The sequence below is a fragment of the Phocoena phocoena genome, chromosome 3, assembly GCF_963924675.1.
Source record: "Phocoena phocoena chromosome 3, mPhoPho1.1, whole genome shotgun sequence".
In the NCBI taxonomy this organism is placed as follows: Eukaryota; Metazoa; Chordata; class Mammalia; order Artiodactyla; family Phocoenidae; genus Phocoena; species Phocoena phocoena.
In genome coordinates, this window is record NC_089221.1 from 92,241,833 (window position 1) to 92,266,344 (window position 24,512).

The 24,512-nt window shown below is 36.7% G+C and overlaps 1 protein-coding gene across 1 annotated transcript in view; it reads right to left on the reverse strand.

Moving 5' to 3' along the window:
* Positions 1-3,243: 3,243 nt before the first annotated feature.
* Positions 3,244-24,512, reverse strand: part of DCP2 (decapping mRNA 2) — a 50,376-nt gene continuing 29,107 nt past the window's right edge. The window contains exons 5-11 of the mRNA XM_065874515.1: positions 15,214-15,366; positions 14,976-15,088; positions 14,769-14,876; positions 12,466-12,604; positions 9,607-9,717; positions 5,807-5,858; positions 3,244-3,657 (exon numbers count right to left, since the gene is read on the reverse strand). Coding sequence (XP_065730587.1) covers positions 3,494-3,657; positions 5,807-5,858; positions 9,607-9,717; positions 12,466-12,604; positions 14,769-14,876; positions 14,976-15,088; positions 15,214-15,366 — 840 coding nt within the window. The 3' untranslated portion in view covers positions 3,244-3,493. The remainder of the gene's footprint in view (positions 3,658-5,806; positions 5,859-9,606; positions 9,718-12,465; positions 12,605-14,768; positions 14,877-14,975; positions 15,089-15,213; positions 15,367-24,512) is intronic.

Here is a 24,512-nt window from a genome sequence, read left to right on the forward strand (position 1 = left end):
TTAACAAATCTGACCTTTTAACTATGATTAATATGCGAAGAAAACACTGCCTCAGGGAATACAAAGACAATAGATGTCAATCAAAACAAAATCTCTGAGTGGGCAGAGGGAGGTCCACTGGTACAAAAATAAAGATAAAAAGCCAAGAGATGTCATCAGAGTAAGAAAAATAACTCGGCAAAAAGTCTAATTTTTTAACTGACTTTGCTCCTTACTGTTCAAGTTAACTGTTGGAAGCAAACAAAAAAAAAAGGTGAGGGAATACGTGATGAAATGTTTTTTATGTACATATGCAGTCAGACCTGAACTTTTCTAAAGACTACCACAATGTATTAAGTTTTATAGAAAAATTTAATCCTGTGGAAGGATGCTATTCACTTAGATTTGAGGAGTTTTTGGATATTAACATACAAATTACTAAAGACTTAAAAGACAAAATACCAACCCAATCTCATAGCATAAAATTTTGTTATACATCTTCATCATCTGTACTTACTAATTGATACGTAATAGAAAAATAAGGATATCCATGTTCAAAGCAGCAAGCAGTGACCACCATTCCTTTACAGCACAGGAAACTCACCTTTATATATAACCATGAAAAAGCAACTTAATTTTCAAACATCTTCATTCAAATTTCACCCATGCTAAAAGAGCTCTATTAGGTTCTTACACTTCCCCAAATGCTCATGTCTCAGGAGAGCATCACGGTTTGTAATTCTAAAACCATTCATTTGCTATTTCTGAACAAAAATTTTGAAAGCATGTAAACCATACCCCTTTCTTCTGGATTACAATGGTTAAGTACAAAAACAATTCATTGAACATCTTACAAATCACTACAGTTACACATAAAAGCACCTAAGAAATTTTAAAAAATAAAAGATTCACAGTGCACTGAACCTTGGAACATATAAGGCTGGAACATAAGAACACTGAAAAAGTGGATTTGAAAGACCTGTTCTCTCAAAGACATAAAACATAATGAAGCCAACCCAACACTTTTCTCATCTAGCTTCTTAAAACGCAGCACACAGAAGTAAAGTACTGCATATTCAGCACTCTCCTTTATCACTTGATTTCTTCAAACCATGCTAAAATTTCTCAATCGAGAAAGCTAGTTCTATGCTAAGCATGGCCTTTCTCAAGGTAACCTGAACACTGAGAAACTTAATACACAGGTTTGAGGGAATAAGTATAGCAGAAGTACATAAAACATGTACATCCAACTTATACATTTTCTGCATAGTTAAGTCACATCACACACATAAACTTTAAATCGCATCTTTTAACATTTTTTTAAATCTCAAACTGTCAAGAGAGCTAAAAGCCTCAAGTTACCGAAGTTCCATTCCAACAAGACCCTTATTTTGTTCTACCCACAGTGCATTAAATGAAGCAGCACAACAGCAATAATATTTAACCATAGTTAAACTACCATTATCGAAAAGAGATCATCTGTTGGTTCCTGAAAAGGCTCAACACCATTGGAGGCCATACTTCTGGTAACTAATCTCTTCTGCTTTAGTATCGAGAGCTGAAAGTTCCAACTTGAGGCACCAGAAAGACTGACCAAAGCACTCACTTAAAAAGGGAAAACCCCTACAAAATCACTAAAAATTAAAGTTTCCAGATGGCAGTAAATGAGTGAAAATGGTTTACCTGCCAGGCAAACAGTTTTCACTGTTTCTGTTCATAATTTAACAGAAATCTGGAATGCTGGGACCAACTAAAAATATGGCTCAAGGAGACCCAAGCAAAGCAGCTGTATTTTTGGAAAGAACAGTTAAGAGCTTCCTAATGCAATCATATAATGCATTTTTAAAAGGTCACAGAAGGATTCACAAATTTGTCACATTAAAAGATGCAGGATTGTGAGTAACCTAATTCTAAACACACTGCTGTAAATGAATTATCCTGCTTAGCACCAGGAGGGTGACACTTGTATTAATAAATAGAATTTCTCCTTTAAAATCAAGCCATTGAAAAGCTAAAGCAAATTAATACCAAGTGAACTCCTTACAATAGCACTTCTTCTGAAAGTCCCACCGGGTTAAATAGAACCCCTATTAAATAGGCTATCTATACAGAATAAAGACTTCTACAATAAAATTTACAAGCAGAGATATATTTTGTGGATACCACATGTAAAAAAGATTTTTAAAACCCACATGACAGAAGCACACGCACGCATATGCTCACTCTCCCCCCAACCCCCAAAGAAACACCTTCAATGAGGTTAGAAGCAGCCCAAACACTAAAGCCCCTTAAAGCCCTGGTGATTGTCCTCAATTATATAGCTAAAATCCTTCTTTAAATGGGCACTGCCATCCTTATTTGGATTTAAGAATCCTAAAGGAGCAAAATATATTCCTAGGAGTGAATTACACACGTTACTTCCGTGTTCTGATCCTCCCCTAGTGAAATGCTTTATCTGTACTTGGGTAAACTGCATACCCTTCCCTTTGGCTCCATCATCTAGGGGCTTCATGCTAATAAAAGTGTGTCAGTCTGTGCTACTACTGCAAATTGGAACCTAATATAACATCAGTTTCCAGAGATCAACACTGAGATGCAATGTAAAACCTAATAATGTCAGTATTCCATACATATTTACACAACTTAATACAGAATAAAGTTTCATAAGAACAAAATCATCGTATGATACTAAGGGGCTGGCAGCAGGATGGTGCAGATGTGACCAAAGCAGTTTCGGGGTCCCAGCCCCCGTGCTCTCTCCCCACTACCCTCTCTCCGCGGTCTCCCAGGTTCACTGACTGCACACAGCACAATTCAAAATTAGAGCATCAACTCCCCGCCCAACCAACTCAGTCCCTCTCCAGGCTGAGGACTTTGTCCTTTAATGAAGTGCTGAGAGTTCATTTTGAACATGAACATTGTATAGCAGATGCTGACTCTAAATAAAACCTTAACAAAACTCCTAGCAGAGGAGGATCAGAAAACCTAAGTGGTTAGAAGCAGAGATAGGCACAAAATGCCACCAAAGCAGATGACCTGCAATCTTGACTTCTGTGACATTTCAGCTCTTGCATTCATTTAATAATTGTGTATTTTAAGTTTCTTTTAAAATTTTCAACATAAGGAAACTAGTAGTGTCAATACAATCACTGTAATGGGTTGATGGAGCATTCCCATTAACTTAGCTATTAGTGATGACTCAAACACTATTTTCTTGACCAGAATACAAAATAAAAACCATAATCACACAGAAAAAAATGCCCTCATAAAAAGCAACTTAAATTCATTAGCCAAACACTGAAAAGGTACGTATGTATAAAAAGTTATAACTGCATTTACAGTGCAAACTCATGTTTCTTTCTACTCTCTCTCCTGCACATAGAACATCTCTTCAGAAACATCATTGCCTCCCTGCATTTCTTTAAAACACCTGAGAAAGGTAAGGCTCAAAGAGACACCCACTGAAATGCAACAAGTCTCTGATCTTGGAACTTCCACAACACATTTGTTGCTATCAAAGGTCCAAGATTTTCATTATAGCATTATGGTCAAACTTGAAACTCAAAAAAGCTCTGGATGAAAAGGGGAACTTGCAACGTCCATTACATGCCACAGACTGGCCCTCGGCATGTTCTAGCAACTGGTCTTCACCGGAGCAAGGTAAGTCATATACAGCATCTGCTTAAAAAACAAAATAAATAAGCTCAGTAACAGTAAGAAATCAAATCTTGCCCTTCACCTTTTGTTATAAAGGAATCCATGTGCAGTATACATTCATCTCCCCACACTCTAAATCTAACCTAAGTAGAACCACCAAGATATCTTCCTTTCCCTAAACTGGTACTCAAGTGAATTTCTAATCTATTATTGCTTATTCCAAACAAACATTCAAAATCTTAATCTCAGCCTTTATTTTAAGACCCTTAATATTCACCTGCTTTCAAAAATGGGCATACCTAGGGACTTCCCTGGTGGTGCAGTGGTTAAGAATCCGCCTGCCAATGCAGGGGATACGGGTTCGAGCCCTGGTCCAGGAAGATCCCCCACATGCCACGGAGCAACTAAGCCCGTGCGCCACAACTACTGAGCCTGCAAGCCACAACCACTGAGCCCACATGCCACAACTACTGAAGCCAGCGCGCCTAGAGCCCGTGTTCCACAACGAGAAGCCACTGCAATGAGAAACACGTACATTGCAATGAAGAGTAGCCCCTGCTCACCACAACTAGAGAAAGCCCGTGTGCAGCAACGAAGACTCAACACAGCCAAAAATAAATTAATTTTTTTAAAAACTGGGCGTACCTTTGTTTACCACCTTTATTTGTATTTTGTGCCAACATAAGGGGAGCTTCTTGACAGAGATCAAAATGTAAACATTATAAAGATTATAATTACAATGTAAGATCTGTAAAGATTCCAATTCTAGAAAAATAAAGCTGGAGGTTATCAAATCTTCAGGGAGTATGTCAACCTAAAGAAAAAATCCAAATTTTCAAAATCATAGTACAACAGAACTCCAACTTATCGGGGCTTTTTTTTTCCCCTTAAAGTAGAACAGGGACCTGACCAGGAAAGTAGGTTTGGAATACACACCAAAAGGTTGATGCAGAAATAAAGTCTGATATGAGGTTTCCCAGGATAAGAACACTTTTATACTTCCTTCTCAAGACAACTCAAAATTTTATATATCTGAATCATGCCTAACTAAGTTGGATATACATTATACTGTGCCCTCTTTAATGTTCCTAAACATATGGCTTTTTAAAGATTTTGTGAAATAATTGATTTCTGAAGTTACATTACTTCAACTATCAGCCTATCATGCCCACACCACCTAAGGTGGCCAGAAAAGTCCAACTAAGAGGAATTCTACCACCATAACTTAATGATAGTTCCAACTTCTTACACTTAATTTTCCAAAACAGGGTTAAAGGATCTCTATCTCTGTTTTTTTCCTGGACGTGCCACAGGCATGTGTGATCTTAGTTCCCTAACCAGGGATCGAACCCACATTCCCTGCATTGGAAGCATGGAGTCTTAACCACTGGACCACCAGGGAAGTCCCCAAAGCATCTCTTTTAAAATAGCTTCTATCTTGCTTAAATCATAAACAGTAATGCAAGAAAATATAATTATAATGCTCTTCAATTCTTAGGAGTTTTCTATATGAAAGCCTTAAATCTAGATGGTAAATAAATGCTTACCTACTGCACAGAGAATTTCATACCATTCAAAACAGCACCGAAGAAAAAAACAGCCTATTGCACTTCCAAATGACATCTATTAAATCAGTATTTACAGAGAGCTTTCTACATTCCTCAACATTACTTTCCAAATCAGATCACACACCTACTCTCCACAACTGAGGATGGAGAAGTTCCAAATGTCATTTTAATAAAAGCTATCCTTAGTACCATCTTAACAAGTTGATCATTACCTCAAGTAAGGGGGAAATGTTTCCCTTCTGAAGTTAGCACTCCCCTTACATATATGTGAGAATGAGGTTTCTCCTCACCATTATGTTACTTGGGTCTACTCCCTGTCTAACCCTTAAGCAATTATTTATTTATTTACAATATTCACGCACAGCACCAAGGCTTCACATTCGCAAAAGAAATAGCACAGTGAAAGGGCAAATAATTTAAATAAATTTATTTTAGCCAGTTTCATATTTAGAGAACTTGACCATATATATGAACTCTCTACAGACCATGTGCAACTCTTTCAGCTTATCTATCACAGTTCGTCATGCACCACTAAAATCAAGGTTACTTCAAAACCAAACCAAATCCCAACCAGCAGAAATTTTAAAAAGAAAATGACTTGCCTGTTTCAAAAGTATCCTGAAGCTTTCGTGGATGAAGTTTTTTTTCACATTTCTATTAAAAAACACAAACACACAACATACCGTCTCCAGTTATTTCAATTATAAATAAGGAGATATAGTATCAAATTTCTCAGGAAGAGAATTAAACCATATAATCACCATGCCCACCTTGCATTGGTATTTTTAATTTTATTTTTATTTTTTTAAGCCTAAAACTGTTTTTAGCTCTTGATTACACATACAATATGGAAACACCAGAAAACAAGAAAATTATTCATTAAATTTCTCAACCCAGAGATAATTACTATTAACATTCCAGTACATCTTTCCAGCTTTTTTCTATGAAGATATGTGTGAATGTATTTTCATATGATTATGTAACAAACAGAATTATTCTATACATAGTATTCTATAACCCACTTTTTATTTTTTAACATCTTTATTGGAGTATAATTGCTTTACAATGGTGTGTTAGTTTCTGCTTTATAACAAAGTGAATCAGCTATACATATACATATATCCCCATATCTCCCCCCTCTTGCGTCTCCTTCCCACCCTCCCTATCCCACCCATCTAAGTGGACACAAAGCACTGAGCTGATCTCCCTGTGCTATGCGGCTGTTTCCCACTAGCTCTCTATTTTACATTTGGTAGTGTATATATGTCCATGCCACTCTCTCACTTCATCTCAGCTTACCCTTCCCACTCCCCGTGTCCTCAAGTCCATTCTCTACGTCTGCGTCATTATTCCTGTCCTGCCCCTAGGTTCTTCAGAACCACATTTTTTTTTTTTTAAGATTCCATATATATGTGTTAGCATACAGTATTTGTTTTTCTCTTTGACTTACTTCACTCTGTATGACAGACTCTAGGTCCACCCACCTCACTACAAATAACTCAATTTCGTTTCTTTTTATGGCTGAGTAATATTCCATTGTATATATGTACCACATCTTTATCCATTCATCTGCTGATGGACACTTAGGTTGCTTCCATGTCCTGGCTATTGTAAACAGAACTGCAATAACACTTTGGTACATGACTCTTTTTGAATTATTGTTTTCTCAGGGTTTATGCCCAGTAGTGGGATTGCTGGGTCATATGGTAGTTCTATTTTTAGTTTTTTAAGGAACCTCCATACTGTTCTCCATAGTGGCTGTATCAATTTACATTCCCACCAACAGTGCAAGAGGGTTCCCTTTTCTCCACACCCTCTCCAGCATTTATTGTTTGTAGATTTTTTGATGATGACCATTCTGACCAGTGTGAGGTGATACCTCATTGTAGTTTTTTGCCTTTGCCCTGCAGGATCTTTTTTTTTTTTTTTAACATCTTTATTAGAGTATAATTGCTTTACAATGGTGTTATTAGTTTCGGCTTTATAACAAAGTGAATCAGCTATACATATGATTAGTGATGCTGAGCATCCTTTCATGTGTTTGTTGGCAATCTGTATATTTTCTTAGGAGAAATATCTGTTTAGGTCTTCTGCCCATTTTTGGATTGGATTGTTTGTTTTTTTAAATATTGAGCCGCATCAGCTGCTTGTAAATTTTGGAGATTAATCCTTTGTCAGTTGCTTCATTTGCAAATATTTTCTCCCATTCTGAGGGTTGTCTTTTTGTCTTGTTTATGTTTTCCTTTGCTGTGCAAAAGCTTTTAAGTTTCATTAGGTCCCATTTGTTTATTTTTGTTTCCATTTCTCTAGGAGGTGGGTCAAAAAGGATATAACCCACTTTTTAAATGTATATACTATGAACATATTCCTTTTTCAATAAATACAAATCTACATCATCACTTTTAATGACTACATGGTAGTCTATGGCATAGATCTACGATATTGCATTTAGTATTATCTTCTTGGATATTTAGATTGTTTCCATGTTTTCATAATTAAGAGCAATGGAGTGAATATTCTTTAAATTTCTCTTCTAGGGAAACAAGGTAAGAACTTTTTCAGGCTTTCAATATAGCCAAACTACTCTCTAGGAGGCTGTACCAATTAGCAATTCTTAAGGGCTCTCAATATTCTCAATACATAAGTGGCTATCTTTTCATCTTTGCCAATCTAATGAGGAAAAGTGGCATCCTGTTTTAATTTACTTTCTTTGATTACACATTTATACATTTATCAGTCACTTTTAGTTCTTCCCTTATAAGCTGTTCATATACTTGTTCTCCATCATTAACTTTAAGAACTTATAAAAAATTTATTCAAGTTCTTTTAGACAAATGTGAGAGTCATTTGTGAAGTTCCCCCCAAAAAATCAAGGATTTTGATTGGTATTGAATTAAATCTATGTATTAATTTGAGGAGAATTAACATTTGTATAGTACTATCATTTTAATCTGTCCAGCTTTTGTTAGGGACAGATGTTGAATTAGATTAAAAGCCTTCTGACCATCTATTAAGACTCTTCTTTGTTCTTGTCACTATTTCTACCAGAGTGGAGTACAATAATAGTAAAGGGCAAGTAGTCTAACAGTAAACTGATCTTTAACATGTGCTTGCTAGTGGAATCAATACACCCCAAGTTAAATCAACAGCACCTAGGGAATTCAAGGAAAATACTTTTGTTAAAAACTTGAAATTACTATTATCACCCACTGTTAAAGAAAGAAAAATAGGTGAAGATACAATAAGAAAATCCAACATAGAAATACCAGGACTGGGACTTCCCTGGTGGTGCAGTGGTTAAGAATCTGCCTGCCAATGCAGAGGACACAGGTTCGATCCCTGGTCCGGGAAGATCCCACATGCCACGGAGCAACTAAGCCCGTGTGCCACAACTACTGAGGCCACAAGCCACAACTACTGAAGCCCGCACACCTAGAGCCCACGCTCCGCAGCAAAGAAGCCACCACAATGAGCAGCCCGCACACCACAACAAACAGTAGCCCCCGCTCACTGCAACTAGAGGAAGCCTGCGTGCAGCAATGAAGACCCAACACAGCCAAAAATAAATTAATTTTAAAAAATAATAAAAATAAAATAAATACATCTTTTTAAAAAAGGAAAGAAATACTGGGACTTACAGAAAAGATAAGCAAGGAGACTTATCAGTTTATGAATTACTTTCTGGAACACAGACTAAAAGAATGGAAGTAAATGCCTTAAAATGCTCACACGTATTTGTCTTTCAGCCTAGTCTAATGACTATGACACTGGCTATGAGTATTGTGTTTTATTTATTTTCGTTTTCTAAATTCTATCAACTTGAACAAAAACAAAAACACTGTGATGTTATTCCAAACTTTTAACTTCATTAAAATAATACAGACTCTATTTAGAAAAATATAGAGAGAATACTTAGGACTTGTCTAGAAAGCAGGGTTGACTACACACTGTTTCCAAAGTATTAAATCTAAATACCCACATATAGATAACCAACAAGAACCTACAGTATAGCACAGGGAACTCTACTCAATACTCTGTAATGACCTATATATGGGAACAGAATCTGAAAAAGAGTGGGTATATGTATAACTGATTCACTTTGCTGTACAGCAAAAACTAACACATTGTAAATCAACTATACTCCAATAAAAATTAATTTAAAAAATAATAAATAGATAAATAAATACCCACATAAAAAGTAAAGATCAGTTGCACATTTGAATCAATGTGATAAACCTATAATTGAGAGTAGGCAGAGATTTTTTTAGTGGGTGAATAGTGCGCACACAGCAGGTTCATAAAAATCCTGTCAATATATCAATTCAACGTGCCTCGCCAATGCCCTTGCCCCATCTTAAAAAGCGTGAACTGACTTCTTAGCATGAGAGCTGTTAACTCTTACCATCAAGGGATTCTGCTGCTTGCCTGGCTGGCTGTGGACCCCATTTGTTCTTTTCTTTTGATTAGGTGACTCTTGATACTGTTTTCTGCCATTTCCCCTCATACTTTGACTCTGTTTTTCCAATAAGAAGAAATAAAATGTAAACCTATAGCATAATGAAACAGGATAAAACAATATATCCCTATGAATGTATTTAGCTGGTTGAATCAGAGTTCAGCAAAGCACCCCCACCCAAAACCTTCCTTAAACACTGGAGAACCACTATCAATATATTTTCTTATAGAAGGTAGTGCTTCACAAAGCAAGAGTCCTCAAAAGATATGAAACAGCAAATATAATGGTCCCTAGGAATCTTTCCACACCTCTTGCCTTATGCCATTTCTGCTCACAGACTGTGTTTACAAGCATGAGGAGTAAAAGAATAATGGGAGCAAGGAGAGGAACAACTTTGAAAACCTTATGTGACTGCCAAAGAAAACCTCTCTGTGAGGGAACCCTGAGACCCACTGACTACAGTCCTTAAAGCTGGAAACAGGCAGCCGATGTGATCACTGTTACCCTAAAATCTGCTTTAAATTATTAATAAACAAATAGGGATTTTTAGAATTAATAATCTCTTTTTATACAAAATAATAAAGACAACTGGTTTTTAAAATTTGGGCCATTATCCCTAAATTTAGACCTAAAACCTAAACATGCAGTAGTTGACATCTTGCTATTATACTGCTTTAACGAGTTAATTTTCTTAGAAAATAACTCTAAGTTTAACTTAAAACACAAAGTTTTTAAACATTAATTTGGCTTTAGAGGTCTTAAAAAGACAGCTATTTAAGAGGACTAGCTAAAACAGTGAGCAGAATAATTTTATTATTATTTTAAAATGTATAAAAATACATTTATTTATGTACATTCTATCTACCTACAGAAAAAATTAAGCAGTTCCTAAAATAGCTTGAAAACAACAAGCTAATTTAAAGAAAGAAAGGTAGGGAAATACAGCTTTCAGAGACTCATGTTACCACAGACTTTTAATTCAATTTCATCCCGTTCTTCTCGGTATTTACCTTTTATTGCGGTACCATATACATAAAATTTAGCACTTGAACCACTTTTAAATGTACAACTCAGTGGCAGTGTACAGTCACAATGTTGTGCAACCACCACCAGTATCCATCTCCAAAACTTTTTCATCATCTAAACAGAACTTCGTACCTATTAAATAATTCCATATTCCCTCCTGTCCCTCAGCCCTGGTAACCTCAAGTTAATTTCTGTCTATAAATTTGTCTACACTAGGCACCTCATGTAAGTGGAGTCATACAATATTTGTCCTTTTGTGTATGGCTTATTTCACTTAGCATGTGTTTAAGGTTCATCCATGTTGTAGCACGTACGTATCATAATTTCATTCCTTTTTTTTTTTTTTTAAATATTTATTTATTCATTTGGCTGCACCGGGTCTTAGCTGCAGCATGAGGGATCCAGTTCCCTGACCAGGGATCCAACCCGGGCCCCCTGCATTGGGAGCGTGGAGTCTTAACCACTGGAACACCAGGGAAGTCCCTTTCATTCCTTTTTAAGGCCAAATAATATTCCTCTATATGTTTATTTTGTTTATCCATTAATCTGCTGACAGACACATGGGTTGTTTCCACCTTTTGGCTATCACGAATAATGCTACTGTGAACACTGGGATATAAGTTACCTGTTTAAGTCCCTGCTTTCAATTCTTTTGAGTATGAGCCTAGGAATGGAATTGCTGGGTCATATGGTAATTCTATGTTTAACTATTTGACGAACCATCCAAACTGTTTTCCATGGCAGCTGCACCATTCTACATTCCCACCTGCAATGCACACGGGTTCCAATTTCCCTACATTCTTGTCAGCACTTACCATTCTCCATTTTTTAAATTACATTTTTATTACTTCATACCTAGTGGGTATTAATAGTATCTCCTGTGGTTTTGATTTGCATTCTACTAATGATTGTGAGCATCTTTTCATGTGCTTATTGGCCATTTGTATATATTCTTTAAAGAAATGTCTATTCAAGGTGTCTACCCATTTTTTTAATTGGGTTGTTTTGTTTGTAGTTGAATTGTAGGAGTTCTCCATATATCCTGGATATTAATCCATTAGATATGTGATTTGCAAATTCCCCCATTCCATGGGCTGTCTCTTCTCTTTTGATAGTGATCTCTGATGCACAAAAGTTTTTTAATTTTGATGAAACCAGTATATTTTTAAAAGAATGAAAATAAAAAGAGTGGTACCCAAATAGATGGCTAAAGTAATAAAGACAGATAATACCATGGATTAGTAAGGATGTGGAACAAATGGAACTCTCATATGTTTTGCTGGGGATATAAATTACCTGAGAATATTGAGTATATACTCAAGAACATAGGCATATCCACTGCTCCAACACTTCTACCCAATTCTATATACCCAAAAGAACTGTGTATGTTCCTCAAAAGACATGTACAGAAATATTCATAGCAGTATGGTTTGTAAAAGCCCCAAAGTGGAAACAACAAACATGTCCACTAAGAGTAGAATGGATAAATAAACTGTAATATAATCATACACCAGAATACAACACAGTAATGAACCTTTCACTGGTAGCATATTTACCAAAATCAGATGTTAATTCATATTACTTACTACACTGGATTAATACCAAAGCTGTAAAGGTTAAGGAGTCTCATCCCTACTTCAAATCACAAGTCAGAAACACAGGAGCCTTGGATTAACAATTCAGAACTCTACAACTGTTAATCTGTAATTCCTCAACTCAGATACATTCCAAAGTCAAATGAGCTAAAGTTATGAAAATCTTTAAATGTGTATCACTCACCTTTGCTTTTAAAAGGTCAGACATTTCAGAATGATTATTATTATATGGTTTTTGTTGCAGTGGTTGCCTGTGCTTTACCCACTGGTCACCGGGAGAACCTTCAGGAAATAATTGCTGACTGTGGCGGAATTTGGTTCGACTACACCAAGATTTAAAAAATAAAAATCAGATCAGAAAATTTTCACTTATAGTCTTTCTAACACCTGTTAGTTTATCTTACAGACTACAAATTTTACTTTATTTACTGTCTATCTCCGCCCACTGGAGTATAAGTTCCATGAGGGCAGGGGATTCTTGTTGACTCTGCCTAACACTTTACCCCCAGCACCCAGAAGAGTGCCTAGCATTCCATATTTCTTGAATGAATTAATACTGTTATTTTTAATCCCAAAGTTTCCTAAATTCATTGATACCACTTCCTCCCTATAAATGATTGTACTTTTAAAAATCTGGGGAGTTCCCTGGCGGTCCAGTGGTTAGGACTCTGCGCTTCCAGTGCAGGGGGCACGGGTTCAATCCCTGGTTGGGGAACTAAGATCCCGCAAGCTGTGATGCATGCCCCCCCACCCCGCAAAAAGAAACACAACTGAAGAAAATAATTCTTTCATAAATTTAATAAATTTAGTAATAAATTCAATAAATAAATCTAGTCGAAACAAACAAATGTCAGTGGATCTTCCTTCTTAACAGGACAGACAACTCAATTCTCAATTCTTTACTAGGATGCTTAAGTATGGAATTTGATCTGGCACAGGTCAGTTATGGACCCCAGCCATGCTGGAAGAGGATCTGAAAAATTAAGCTACATTGTACAGCAAAAAATTCAGGAGCTCAAAAACGATGGAGAAGCAAGTTAAATAAAGATCCAGTCTCAAATACTTATGCAAAAGAAACCAACTGTAACAGTAGTTTGTAGTAAAGAAAAGAAATCGTATTCTGTAGTACCACATACATGTGTAATACAGTCCAGAGCCACTGATCCCAAGATCCATATTATAGTAAGATTGTTTTTGAATATTTCAGAATCTGTCCCCTTTCCCATTTAAAAACTGTAATTAAATTGCAGACTCTCTACTCTTTCTTTAGACAAAACTCAGATATTTCCTCCAACACATCAATAGATGTTATTCTATATGCTAAAAACAGACACCACCCTGCCTAAGCAACCTGAAATTTGGTTAAAGAAGTTATTTATTGTCTCATTCCATTCTCTAGGACCACAAACCCTAACACTGACTGAAAGATGTGGGAATCTTATCACACACTATGGTGGACAGATTCTCCCAAATATGAACAGTGACACAATTTCTTTTCAAACAGTGTCACTATTTCATGACTTTTTAGTAGTGGTTGGATTTTTTTAATCTTGACTACATTCCTGTCTACTTTACTCTTTTTCCTTTTTACTGCTTCCCTTATGTTTAGTAGTATATAATTTGGTGATTATAATCATAGATTCTGAAAGGCAGAAATGACCTTTCAAGGCATTTAGTCTAATCTCCTATCCTCATAAAATTCAACTAAAATGGAATATTCCCTATTTGTTTAAAAAATATTGGCTGCAGATGTGTTACTCCTATTGTTTACTTTTTAAAGCTCTGGGATAAAAACAAAACACCTAAATTAGAGAAAGTATAAAAAGCAGCTCTCTCTGAACCTAACAAAGGCAAAGTTCTAGCAAGCTGATTACAAATACATATACTTATTTAAGAAAATTACTTACTCAGCCTACTCTATAATTGTGATTTGGATACAATTACATTCCAACCAAGAAAATGCTCTTTGCGGTTCATGTCCATGTAATAGTCACTCTTTATAATATACAGTCTAGGCTAGGGAAAGAAAAGCAGCAAGCCCAAGCCTTCACAGTGTTATCTTTCTGAACAAATTATACATACACCAGCATCCCTCATCTCCTCTACACAAAAACAAACTTCAATATATTCCCCCCATTCAACCATCTTCAGAAACTCAATTATTTCTAAAGTAAAGATATGAGAACAGGGAAGTAACAGTATAAATATACATACAGAGGATTTTTGTCTTTTCCTCATAGTCTATCTATCCATCTAAAAAGTTGATAAGCTCTTATGTATACCATTTTTAAATATGCCTGAAGCTCCTTTCCAAATTCCACTAACCTCTCATCAAAAACCCTTAAAATTTTTTTCAATTATTTGTGAGACCAGTAATAAAATAGTACCTACAAAAAGGAAGCCAACACCTCTGCAAACTTTATAAGCAAAATGTCACTGCATTAAAAACTATCAAAAAGTCAGAATCCTACGCATATATTTCTTTACCTCAATTTTTCCACAGTGGGTTTAGCTGGTGTGCTACCAGCTGAGGAAAATCCATTGTCGCTATCTGAGGAATCGCCAAATCTTCGAGAAAGCCAGTCCCTTAATGGTCTATGGAAACATTAAGAATTCAATTTTAAAACTTGGCTATGTAAAGAAACTCACTATCAGAATTTATGAAGTTTTGTATTTAAAGAAATACGAACATACCTGATAAAAGGAATGGCCATAAAAAATTTGTTTGGTGCCAAACCAAGTTTGGATTTTGGGGTCATATCATTTCTATGACAGGGCAATTTCTCAATGGAGAACCACTCAATGTTCTGAAACACAAGAAAATAATTCATTTTGTTAGTTATTTATTATCAAGGAGTTTCTAAAAGCAATTTCCTACATCATTTAATTGGGATACTGTCCAGCAATCTGAAAATACTTTTCAATTACATACCCGAATTTCTCTTCTGGTTTTCGGGTTAAATTTGGTATCTTTTGGAATTCCTGGAATGATGTACAAACGAGCAAGCTGGTCATTGATTCGGAGTTCAATGTAATCATCCTTACAAATATAATCTTTAATATCAAAACCAGTTTCTTCAAAGACCTGGAAATAACAAATTTGGATGATGATTTTCAAGTTTTGCTGTTAGACCTTCAGTTCATTAAAATTTGTTTATATCAAAGACAAAAATTTGGGACTTCCCTGGTGGCGCAGTGGTTAAGAATCTGCCTGCCAATGCAGGGGACACGGGTTCGAGCCCTGGTCCGGGAAGATTCCCACAAGCTACAGAGCAACTAAGCCCGTATGCCACAACTACTAACCCCACATGCCACAATCAATCAAGCCGGCGCGCCTAGAGCCCGAGCTCTGCAACAAAGAGAAGCCACCCCAATGAGAAGCCGGCACACCGCAACGAAGAGTGGCCCCCACTCGCCACAACGAGAGACAAGCCCACACGCAGCAACGAAGACCCAACGCAGCCATACATACATTCATTCATTCATTTAAAAACCACTAAGGAAAAAGAATATTTCAGGGTCTAGTTCTAGCTGTGCCTCTGTTGAACTGTTCACTATGGAAAAACCTCCTTGCATACCTGAGCCTAAGTTTCTTCACCTATTCAGTGAAGGGCAACGTGGGAAACTGTGACTTACAGTAATATATATTTGGTCACTGTCCCCCTTTCTGGTACAAGATCTCCTAAAACCCTTGGAATGTCTTAAGTGAGGAAAGCAAGAGTGTCTTTGTGTTATGTTAATTAGGTGACTTAAGAAGCCCATGTAAGGATTGAGTAAGGACTGAAGCTGGTCGCCAGGTGATTAAGAGGGCTGGAACTTTCAGCCCCTTCTCCCCCACACCTCCAGGGATTGAGCTCAATCGCTAATGGCCAATGATTTAATCAGTCATGACAATGAAATGAAGCCCCCACTAAAAACCCAAAAGGAGAGTTTCTGGTTTGGTGAACACATGAAGATTTGGGCATAGCAGTGCCCTAGAAGAGAACACGAAAGCTCCTTGCCCTTTCCCTATACCTTGCCCTATGTATTTATGTCTTCCATTTGGCTATTTCTGAGTTATATCCTTTTATTACAATAAACTGATAATCTAGTAAGAAAAACTGAATTCTGAATTCTGCGAATCACTCTAGCAAATTAATCAAACCCAAGGAGGAGCTCAGAAGCACAAATGACAACCTGGACTTGCGATTGGCATCTGAAGCAAAGGAGGGTCTTATGGGACTGAGCCCTTAACATGTGGAATGTGATGCTATCTCCAGGTAGACAGTGTCAGAATTGAGTTGAATTGTAGGACACCCAGCTGATGTCCAAAACTTGCTTGCTGGTTTGGACACACACACACACACACACACACACACACACACACAATGTAATTGGGTCCAGAACCCTTAAGATGTGAGAATACATCAGTGGTTCCCACACGTATACCAAGCTACAGAATGAAAAGTGTCTTACACCAGTGGCCCATTTCGTGGAAGACAATTTTTCCACGGACCAGGGTTGCAGGGCTGGGTGGGTGCCGCTCACCTCCTGCCGTGCAGCCTGGTTCCTAACAGGCTGCTGACTGGTACCATTCCGTGGCCCAGGGGTTGGGAGCCCCCGTCTTTCACAAAGAAAACCATTTCTCAAACATGAAAACGGAATGTGATTAATACTAATAGTTAAGTGGGCAGATTCCAAGAGTATAGCTACAACCACATTTGCACGTGTGTGTGTGGGGAGGTGTTGTAAATGCACTAAAAATGAGAACTAGTGAAGTGGATTAATGGTTCTAAAACTGCCTTTCCTCACCGTGCCTCAAGGACTGCAGGAGCATAAATCTCAGGAATAAAATGTCACATCTAACCCTCACCTTTTCCTTCAGCCAGAGGAGCCATTCTTAATTTGATTAAAATCCCAGGCTTCTGCTTAAAATTTAAAAAGCACTGGTATCTTCTAGCCTTAAAGTTCTCCTTCAGATAACATTTGTGTTCTGTGACAAAGTCCTTCCCCACTTCACCCCCAAATGAAAAAGGCTTTGGAGCTTTAGTGTCTAGTAACCAGTGTGCATCTTTTACACTGGAGTTCGTTCCTCCTCTTCCCTCTAGTTTCAGCACCTTCTAACCAATCAGTGGGACAGAACATGCACAGGCCTGAATCTCTTACAAGGTATGGGTGTGAAGGAGATATTTCTATCCATTTTTTTTTTTTTTGTCTCTTCCCTCCTTCTCTTGCCAGTACATCTGGACAAGAGAAAGGTACATCTTTCTACCTTCCTCAACAAGGGCACATCTATACTTGTCTCAAACATGTGTAGACTGTAACTCCCAATTTAAGCTCCTCTACAACACCTAACTCATTTCTGTATACTCCCGATTATGCTAAACCTTTCCCTAATTTTAAGAACTATGTGAATATACTTACTTGAAAACTGCTCTATGGTATATAGAAAAAACAGACATTATTTGTATTTCCTACTTCTGGAAATGACAGAGTGGGAACAGAAATACAGATATGCTACCAAAAAAAAAAAAGTTTTCTTGTCCTAAACCAAAACTATACACCTTTTCCAAAATAAAATTCTTTTACCAATTGTGGATTTATTTCACAACTCATGTATGCTATCTGGAGTGAAAGTCCAGATACTTTGGTTTTCCTTTTCTTTGCAACTAAGGTCTACCCTACTCTACTGCTTCAGACATAGCTTAAAAAAAATTGTTTTAATTGTAAATCAATCAGGATGGATATTAGATTTATAACTGTAACAATTAGGACTGGTTTACCTGAAAGTTTACACATCAGTGACATAAAATTGTTTCTCTTCAGAGTTTCCATTAAGAAGGTCAAAAGGGAAGACATAAACCAGAAGACATTCACAATACACTCAAATCCAGACTATATTAAAAAGTCCTATATATCCACAGGACAAGTAAACCAACTTTTTTAAAAAATGGGTAACATGTAAGTGGGTACTTAATAAAAGAGGACATTCAAATGGCCAATAAGAATATGACAATGTGGTCAACATCATTAGACTTCAGAGATACATAAATTAGAAGCACAATGACAGACCATTACATTCCCATGAGAATGACTAAAATTTTTTTAAATTGATATAATTAACATTATATTAACTTCAGATAAACAACATAATTAACTTTTTGTATATATTGAGAAATGACCATAAAATTTTTCCCAGTTTTACTGATATAATTGATATATACCATTGCTTAACTTTAAGGTGTACAGCTTAACGGTTTGACTTGTAATGAGAACTCACTGTAATGAGAACTCTTAGGATCTACTCTCTGAGCAACTTACATACGTATCATACAGCAGTGTTAACTACAGTCATCATGTTGTGTTCACTGCATCCCTAGTACTTATTTATCTTCTAACTCAGTTTGTGCCTTTTGACCAGCTTCCTACAATTCTCCTCTACACGCACACACCCTCTGATAACCACAAAACTGACCTCTCCCTCTATGAGTTTTGTTTTGTTTTTTCAAATTCCACATATAAGTGAGACCATACAGTACCTGTCTTTGTCTGACGTATTTCATTTTGCATAATGCTCTCAATGTCCATCCATAGCGCAAATGGCAGGATTCTTTTTTTTTTAACAGCTGAAATATATTCCATTGTGAATATAACATACCACATATTCTTTAACCATTCATCGATGAACACTTAGGTTGTTTCCATGTCTTGGCTGTTGTAAAAAGTGCTGCTATGAACATAAGAATGCAGATACCTTTTCAAGTTAGCATTTTCATTTCCTTTGGATATATTCCCACTAGTGGAATTGCTGGATCATATGGTAGTTGTAATTTAATTTTTTGAGGATCCTCCATACAGCTTTGCTGTACCAGTTTACAATCTCAGTAACAGTGAACAAGGGATCCCTTTTCTCCACATTCATCTGTCTTTTTAAGGTGGCCATTCTAACAGGCATAAGAGATATATCATTGTGGTTTTGATTTCTATTTGCCTAATAACCTAGTGATGTTGAGCATCTTTTCACATACCTCTATCTTCCATTCCATTAGCCATTCCTCTATCTTCTTTGGAAAAATGTATATTCAGGTCTTTTGCCCATTTTTTAATTGAATTTTTTGTTGAGTTGTATGAGTTCTTTATACAGTTTAGCTATTAACCCCTCATCAAATATATGGTTTTCGAGTATTTTCTCCCATTCCGTAGGCTGTCATTCTACTGTTGACTGTTTCTCTTGCTGTACAGAAGCTTTTGGGTTGATGTAGTCGCACTTGCTTATTTTGGTGCTTTTGGTGTCATAGCCAAAAAATCATTGCCAAGACCCATGTCAAGGAGTTTTTATCCTGTTTTCTTCTAGGAGTTTTATAGTTTCAGGTCTTACATTTAAATTTAAGTATTTAACCCATTTCAAGTTAACTTCTGTGAGTGGTATAAGTCAGGGGTCTAGTTTCATTCTTTTACATGAGAATATCCAATTTCTCCAGCACAATTTACTGAAGAGACTTCTTTTCTCCATTCAGTTTTCTTGGCTCCCTCTTCAAATATTAGCTGACCATATACGTGTGGGTTTATTTCTGGGATCTCAGTTCTATTCCATTGATCTATATATTTGTCTGTTTTTATACCAGTGCCATACTGTTTTAATTACTATAGCTTTATAGTATAGCCTGAAATCAGGCAGTGTGATGCCTTCCACTTTGTTCTTCTTTCTCAGGATTGCTTTGGCTATTCGGAGTCTTTGGTGGTTACATATATATTTTAGAATTTCTTTTCTAATTCTGTAAAACTAATGTCGTTGAAATCTTGAAAGGGATCACACTGAATCTAGACATGGTTTTTGGCAGTAATGACATTAAACAATATTAATTCTCACACTCCATGAACATGAGATAAAAATTTTTTAATTGGTAATTCTACGTGTAGGTCAGGACAACTAGAACTCTCATATGCAGGTGGTGGGAATGTAAATCAGTTCAACCACCTGGAAAACCATTGGCAGTAGATATGCAACTTCCCTATGACTCAATAATTCCACTCCTAGAGAAATGAAGGCTTATTTTCCTCAAAGGACATGTATAAGAATATTTACAGCAGTTTTATTCTGAATAGCCAAAAACTGGATACAATCCAATGCATAAGAGAATGGACAAACTGTGGTATATTTGTACACTGGAATATAACAAAGAGCAATTAAAAAGGACCAACTGCTAATATACACAACAACATAGATGAATCTCACAGGCATTATACTGAGCCAAAGACATAAAACACAAAGAATAACTATTGCAAAATCCTAATTATATGAAGCTCAAGACCAGGCAAAACTAATCAATGGTGATAGAAGTCAAGATAGTGGTTCCCTTCAGGAAATGTGGGGAAAAGTAGGCATTGACTAAGAAGGGGCAGGAAAGAATCTTCTGAGGTGCTGAAAATATTCTTTGACCTAGGTGGTGGTTTCACAGGTATATACATATATAAAAATGAATAACCTGTTAAGATTAGTGTATTTTATGTTCTTATCCTCCAACAAAAAAGTTTTTAAATAACTTTATATAGTTCTTAATTCTATTTTTACAGTTATTCCCTTTAACTACCTTCTTTGAATAATACCTTATAATCAGAAATTAGTATACATTCCAGTCACGTATGTCTGTATAATAATTAGAAACTATGCTAAAGGTAAACTGTATATTCTAAGTTCCTTGTGAGCAGAGCCTGTTACCAAACAGAATCTAACTGAATACATGCTTACTAAAACAAGTATTGGAGGACCGAGGGGCTGTTTCAGATTAGAGACTGAAAACATAACAATTAAATGCAAATACAGTGCATGAGCCTGGATAGGATCCTGGATGGAGAAGGGGGTGGAAACTGCAGAAAAGGACCATAATGGATCAACTAGTAAATATGAATAAGAATTGTCTGTTAGATAACAGAACCTACCAATGTCTCACTCCTGAATTTGATAATTACACTGTGCTTATATAAGAGAACTTCCCACTTCTTAAAATTTACATGTGTAAATAATTAGGGGTTAAGGGGCATTTTGTCTGCAATTTACTCCTAAAGTATTTAGCAATAATAATAAAAACCATTCACCCATATGTATCAAAATAAAGCAAATATGGCAAAATATTAACAGGTGAATCTATTCTTTATATTATTCTTACTATTTTTCTCTATACTTGAAATTCTCTCAATAGTAACACAATTTTAAAGAGTAACATGTAATTAATGTTTAGGTTTTTCTAGTGCATTCATTCAAATATATCCTGTGTGCTTCGTAAGTGGTAGGTACTGTCCTAGGCACTGACTTCAGAAATGAATAAAGCAAGCGCTGCTCTTTAAAGAAATGATAACTGCAATATGATATATGTGCCAAAAGGTAGGTGGGTGCTATGGGAGTAGAGAATCAGGATGCCTAACTCAGCCTTGGTTACAGGTAAGGTGTGGTTGTGAGTTGGGGTGGTCACCTCTGGAAGGCTGTCATGGGCAGCATCCTATTCTGCTGGATACACTTGAGCTAGGACTTGAAAGATGAACAGAAGTTTGCCAGATAGACAGAAAGAAAAAGACATTCCATTCACATAGCTGGGAATGGCTACAGCTGAAGAATTATATGAGAGGAAATGGTACAACATGAGGCCATCAGCCTAGTTTAACAAAGGCAGCTTGAAACCCTGTACAACCAAACTTAGAATAAACATAATATAGTGACAGACCTCAATTCTAAAAGTGATAAAGACCGATTTACCTCTAAAATTAGGTATTCATTCTCAACAAATATTTACCAGGAAAAAATTTTAATAGCTCACTTACATGTACAGACAACAAATATAAAAATTTTAATACCATACCTTCTGTGTATCAAATCCATTCCTGTATTATAATACAGACTTAATGTTCCTGGCACATGGAATAGGACTAATGTCTCAAATGATATCAGATAAAAATCTCTACATAAGAGTAAAGAAATGTGCTACCCAAAGAACACCAGCATAGACAATGAAATCCTCTGGGTAAAATCTATGTCCTATAAGCCTACAAGAGGTAGAATAAACCAATAATTCCTCTGTACAAATTCTATCAAGATTAAATCACATAAATGCATATTAAAGCTTTATTAGAATAAAATATGTTGTTCTGACAAATAATAAGCAACAATATGAAATCTTGAAACCACAAGTGAACTGCCAAGTATTCCTTGTCTTCTCAAAAACAGTTGGTGTTTCACTGCAACTAACAACAAAAATATACTAAGGTTATCCTAATATAGCCTTTCAATAATATCTAGAAAACATTTTTCATATCCCTGTCCTAAATCTACTTCACTGAATACAAGTGATCAGAAACAGGGACTTCCCTGGTGGCGCAGTGGTTGAGAATCCACCTGCCAATGCAGGGGACATGGGTCCGAGCCCTGGTCTGGGAAGACCCCACATGCTGCGGAGCAACTGGGCCCGTGAGCCACAACTTCTGAGCCTGCGCGTCTGGAGCCTGCGCTCCGCAACAAGAGAGGCCGCGATAGTGAGAGGCCCGCGCACTGCGATGAAGAGTGGCCCCTGCTTGCCACAACTAGAGAAAGCCCTCGCACAGAAACGAAGACCCAATACAGCAAAAATAAATAAATAAATAAATAACTCCTACCCTCAGCATCTTCAAAAAAAAACATAAAACCCTATAAATGGAATAAAAATCTGGTTTTTAACTAAGACACTGGTGGTTCTCCCCTCCCTCAAACAGTGTTGCTTTTATTATACTGCAGTACCACCAAGTGGCAGAAGGATACACTGCAACTCTAGCACTGCTAGTTGAATACTTCATCACTCAAAAATGGCAACTACTATGGATTGAACCCTCCAAAATTCTTATGTTGAAAACCTAACCCCCAATATGACTGTATTTGGAGATAGGGCCTCTGAGGAGGTGTTACAGGTTAAATGAGGTCATATGGGTGGGGCTCTAATCCAGTAGGGCTAGTGCCCTTATGAAAAACAGGAGATGCTAGCACACTAGCTCTCGGGGCACTCACACAGGCACCTGGCAAAGGTCACATGAGCATGCAGAGAAAAGGCAGCCAACTGCAAGCCAGGATCAGAGTCCTCACCAAGAAGTCAATCAGCAGGCAGCTTGATCTTCCCAGCCTCCAGAGAAGTAGAAAATAAATTTCTATTGTTTAAGCCACCCAGTCTGTGGTATTTTGTTATGGCAGCCTGAGTGGACTAATACAGCAATGCTCCACCTTAGTCCCAAAACTTTTCTCTTTACGAAAAAAGTATTCACTTAAAAATCAGGAATAAAAGTCAAAAGACTTGACTTTAAAACTTCTAGCCTCAAAATTTACAGAAATTAAAGTTAAATCTTCTTTGACAAGTTCCTTTATCAGCTAAAAGAGACTATTATTTAGATCAGAAAGGTTAGAAGTTAGGATTAATTCTTATTATCAAAGGGAACATTTTTTTCCCTGAAATTAAAGGACTGTGGTTCCTAAATATGCTTGTGGTTTCCTCAGAGCAAGACAAAAACTCTAAAACAGGGGGAAAAAATTCATATCGATCCAACAGAAAGGTAAATGTTATTAGGAAATACATAGATGTACTTAAAAATCACAAATTCCTTCTGTTTTCATCTGTGTGTGTTTAGAAATTCTCACCCATTTATAAATATTCCTTAACTGCCTATATAGCAGTCAAGAACATCAACTCCAGAACCCAAATACCCAAATATCTCTGTTTTGCTGCTTACTGTAAGACCGTGAGCATGTTACTAAACTGCTGTTTCAGTTACCCCCACCTGTAAAATGGAGATAACAATTTCCCATAATGGTTGTATCTTTCCCCACAGGATTCTCTTTAGATCCTACAATCCGCACTCCATTCTCCCACTTCCCATCGCCCCAAGAATAAATTTTATTTACTTTCTTACAAATTACAATGATCCAGTCATTACTGAAATCAGCACCACATAGATAGGACAACTTTTTATCTTAGTATCCCAGAGCAGAGAACAACAAGATAAACCAAAGTGAAAACTGTCTCAGTTCACAGGTTAACTTACATTTTTACCCTGAATATCCTATTTCTGCATCATCCTGACTCTTTATAATACAGTGCATAAAACTCATCAGAGGGAGGTTTCCAGCACTCCTGGGTCTAGGGTCATTCTTCAGTTTTTCCAAGGTTAGGTATTTGATTCCTCCAAGAAGATCCAATTCCAGAGACAGCTCATTTCACACAATTTAGCCTAAATTTCTGT